Consider the following 2,488-nt stretch of genomic DNA (forward strand, 5'->3'; position numbering starts at 1 on the left):
ATCTTTCAAACATGGCCAATTCGATTTGCCAAGCCCTATACTTTCTGGGTTAAGGATTGCTCTGTGCTACACAGGTGCGTTAGAATGCTCTCTGGATTGTCTAGTCTTGGAATGGTCGTTAACAACGAAATAAACAAACTCCCAATAGACACGTATATGACCCGAACGATATACACGAAAGTGAAAAAACAATAAGCCGAGAAAACTACCATTGTAGGTCTGATGTCTTTATTTTTTATAATTCATGCTTATTATTTTATAGCAAATACCAGTTTTGTTTACACAGGCGTGTCAGCTAACGAAAGCCGTTACAATGAAAACAAGTCAGGAAGCTTTTGGGTTCGACGAATTAAGAAGAGAAGACTAACAATAACAGAAGCACTGTAATGAATATAAAAATAGTTCTATGTCAACAGGATGAATGTTTATGGTAGGCTCCTTACAATGAAGTAAACAAATGCAGTGAATTTGTCAGTTTATCAAACTGACATATAATAACTGAGAAACAAAATAATTGTGACTGTTATCATACAGGTATATTGTAAACTTTAAAAAATTAAAATTCTACAATAATACTCCTCCAGAAATTTTAATTCAGCCCAACATTGTTATTTAACTTGTTATTATCTAGCAGGAGCACGTGGAAGTTCCTATTAAAATGTGGCTTTAAGAAATGCAACTGTTAACTGCTGCTTCTAAAGCAAATCATGGCAAAGTAATATTGCTCAATGTTTTAAATTTACTAAAAATATCTAGTATATATATTATCATTTATTTGTTATAAAATGTGACAGGAAATGCATCTTTTTCCAAACTCAGGTTTATGGATATTAATATTCTCACATGAAGCCAGGGACGAAGCTTTACACGCTACATAAGTATACGGTTATACACAGTTTCATCAGTGTGATGTACATTAAGACGATCTGTTAACTACAGAGGGTTTTTCATATGTCTCTATCCAATTCACGCCATCTTTCAAACAATATGTACATCTGCCATGACTGCGTTCTTGTCTTTTGACTCATCTCAGTAGACCGGAAACACAATTATACTTTTAAATCTTAACTTATCCCGCGCATGCAATAGAGTCTCGTTTTCATCAAGCCCAATCGACATTTCATGGATCTCGTACGTTCAACCCAAGCTTAGGCCCTCAAAGTGATGGTACTGAACGGCATGATCCTGTTACAGTAGTTGCTAAGGGAACCGCTGGGCTGACTTATCCCACCAAATACCGTAAAGTGACGTTATGGCAGCTGTGTTACCTGTAAGATCACCCTTCCTTGCCTCGTCCAAACGCGAGAATCCTGAAATGCCAATTTGTTTTATCTGTACTCTTCACCACTACGGGCGAGGTGTAATGCGGGACTCTGGGGAGGTGTGTGACACATTGACCAACGGCGACACGCATGTGCAGGCCACTTTTACTGGCTCCAAAACTCTGTTATACTGGTAATACAGGCCACCATTCTCGGTCACAGTACAGTAAGATGATCGTCGAAGTGCCCGGATGTAGTAATACACTGGCTTGCAGCGCATAGTGTCGTCTCTGGTCCCGTCTGTCTTGTACAGGAGACATTTGTGACATTGACAGACCACCTCGGTGATAGTTTCTGGAATTCTGTCGGGGTCCCTGTGAGTGGTGTATGTCCAGGGGCAGAGAGAGCGTTCGTGCGAGTTAACTGGTCCCACACGCAGAACGCCACGATACCGCGGGCAAGACGCCTCTCTTCTCATTTCCGCTAAACCACGTCGGCGACCGGCTTGGTGGATGTTTAATCTGCTATCGTTGTAGTTGAGTGGGTTAAGGTATTTGGATTCGTGAACGTCGTAGTTTCCAAGGGTTTCCTTCAGCCTGTCTAAATCTGGAGGCTCCTCGCACATTATGGTGGTATGGACTACATCCCAAAACGGACACACCGTTAGCATTAACAACATACAGACGGATAGCACCTAATCAGAAACGAGAAAAGAAGCTTTTGTTATTCAGTTTGATATGTTTAATTGTTATTTGACCTGGAACTCATTCACTGACTACGAATTTGAAAGTTTGAAAATTGATATGGAATTTATGCCTGGAATATCCATTGTCTGCCAGGCATCATTGAAAAATGATGACCGCTTCTCTCTTGTAAGTTACCGGCTTCTTATTTGTATAATTTCTTACATACCTTTGTCTTTGGGAGTTAGTGGTAAACGTTGTTTTGGAAATGGATCTTGCGATTATCGACTTGGAACGCCTTTTACGGACTACGAATGGTATATGAATGTCGGACATGACGCTTATATTTGACTAATGTTCCGTTTCATTTACGACTATTCCCATATGATTAGCCAAATGAACATCTATTCCAAGCGTCATGAAACGTACAATATTATGGAATCAGGAGCCGATTATGATCAATACTGGGATATTAGGAGGCCTAATACAATTATGTGTATTTTAGGGTATGAAGTCTTTTTTTTTGGCACCCATGCGGCCATC

At 40.0% G+C, this 2,488-nt stretch overlaps 1 protein-coding gene across 1 annotated transcript; it reads right to left on the minus strand.

Annotated features, from left to right (window-relative positions):
- Positions 1–1,347: 1,347 nt before the first annotated feature.
- On the minus strand, positions 1,348–1,887 carry LOC135476968 (interleukin-17F-like). Its single transcript, XM_064757115.1, has one exon. It carries the CDS (start codon positions 1,885–1,887, stop codon positions 1,348–1,350), a length of 540 nt encoding a protein of 179 aa, XP_064613185.1.
- Positions 1,888–2,488: the final 601 nt, after the last annotated feature.

Source organism: Liolophura sinensis, chromosome 10 (genome assembly GCF_032854445.1).
Source record: "Liolophura sinensis isolate JHLJ2023 chromosome 10, CUHK_Ljap_v2, whole genome shotgun sequence".
Lineage (NCBI taxonomy): Eukaryota > Metazoa > Mollusca > Polyplacophora > Chitonida > Chitonidae > Liolophura > Liolophura sinensis.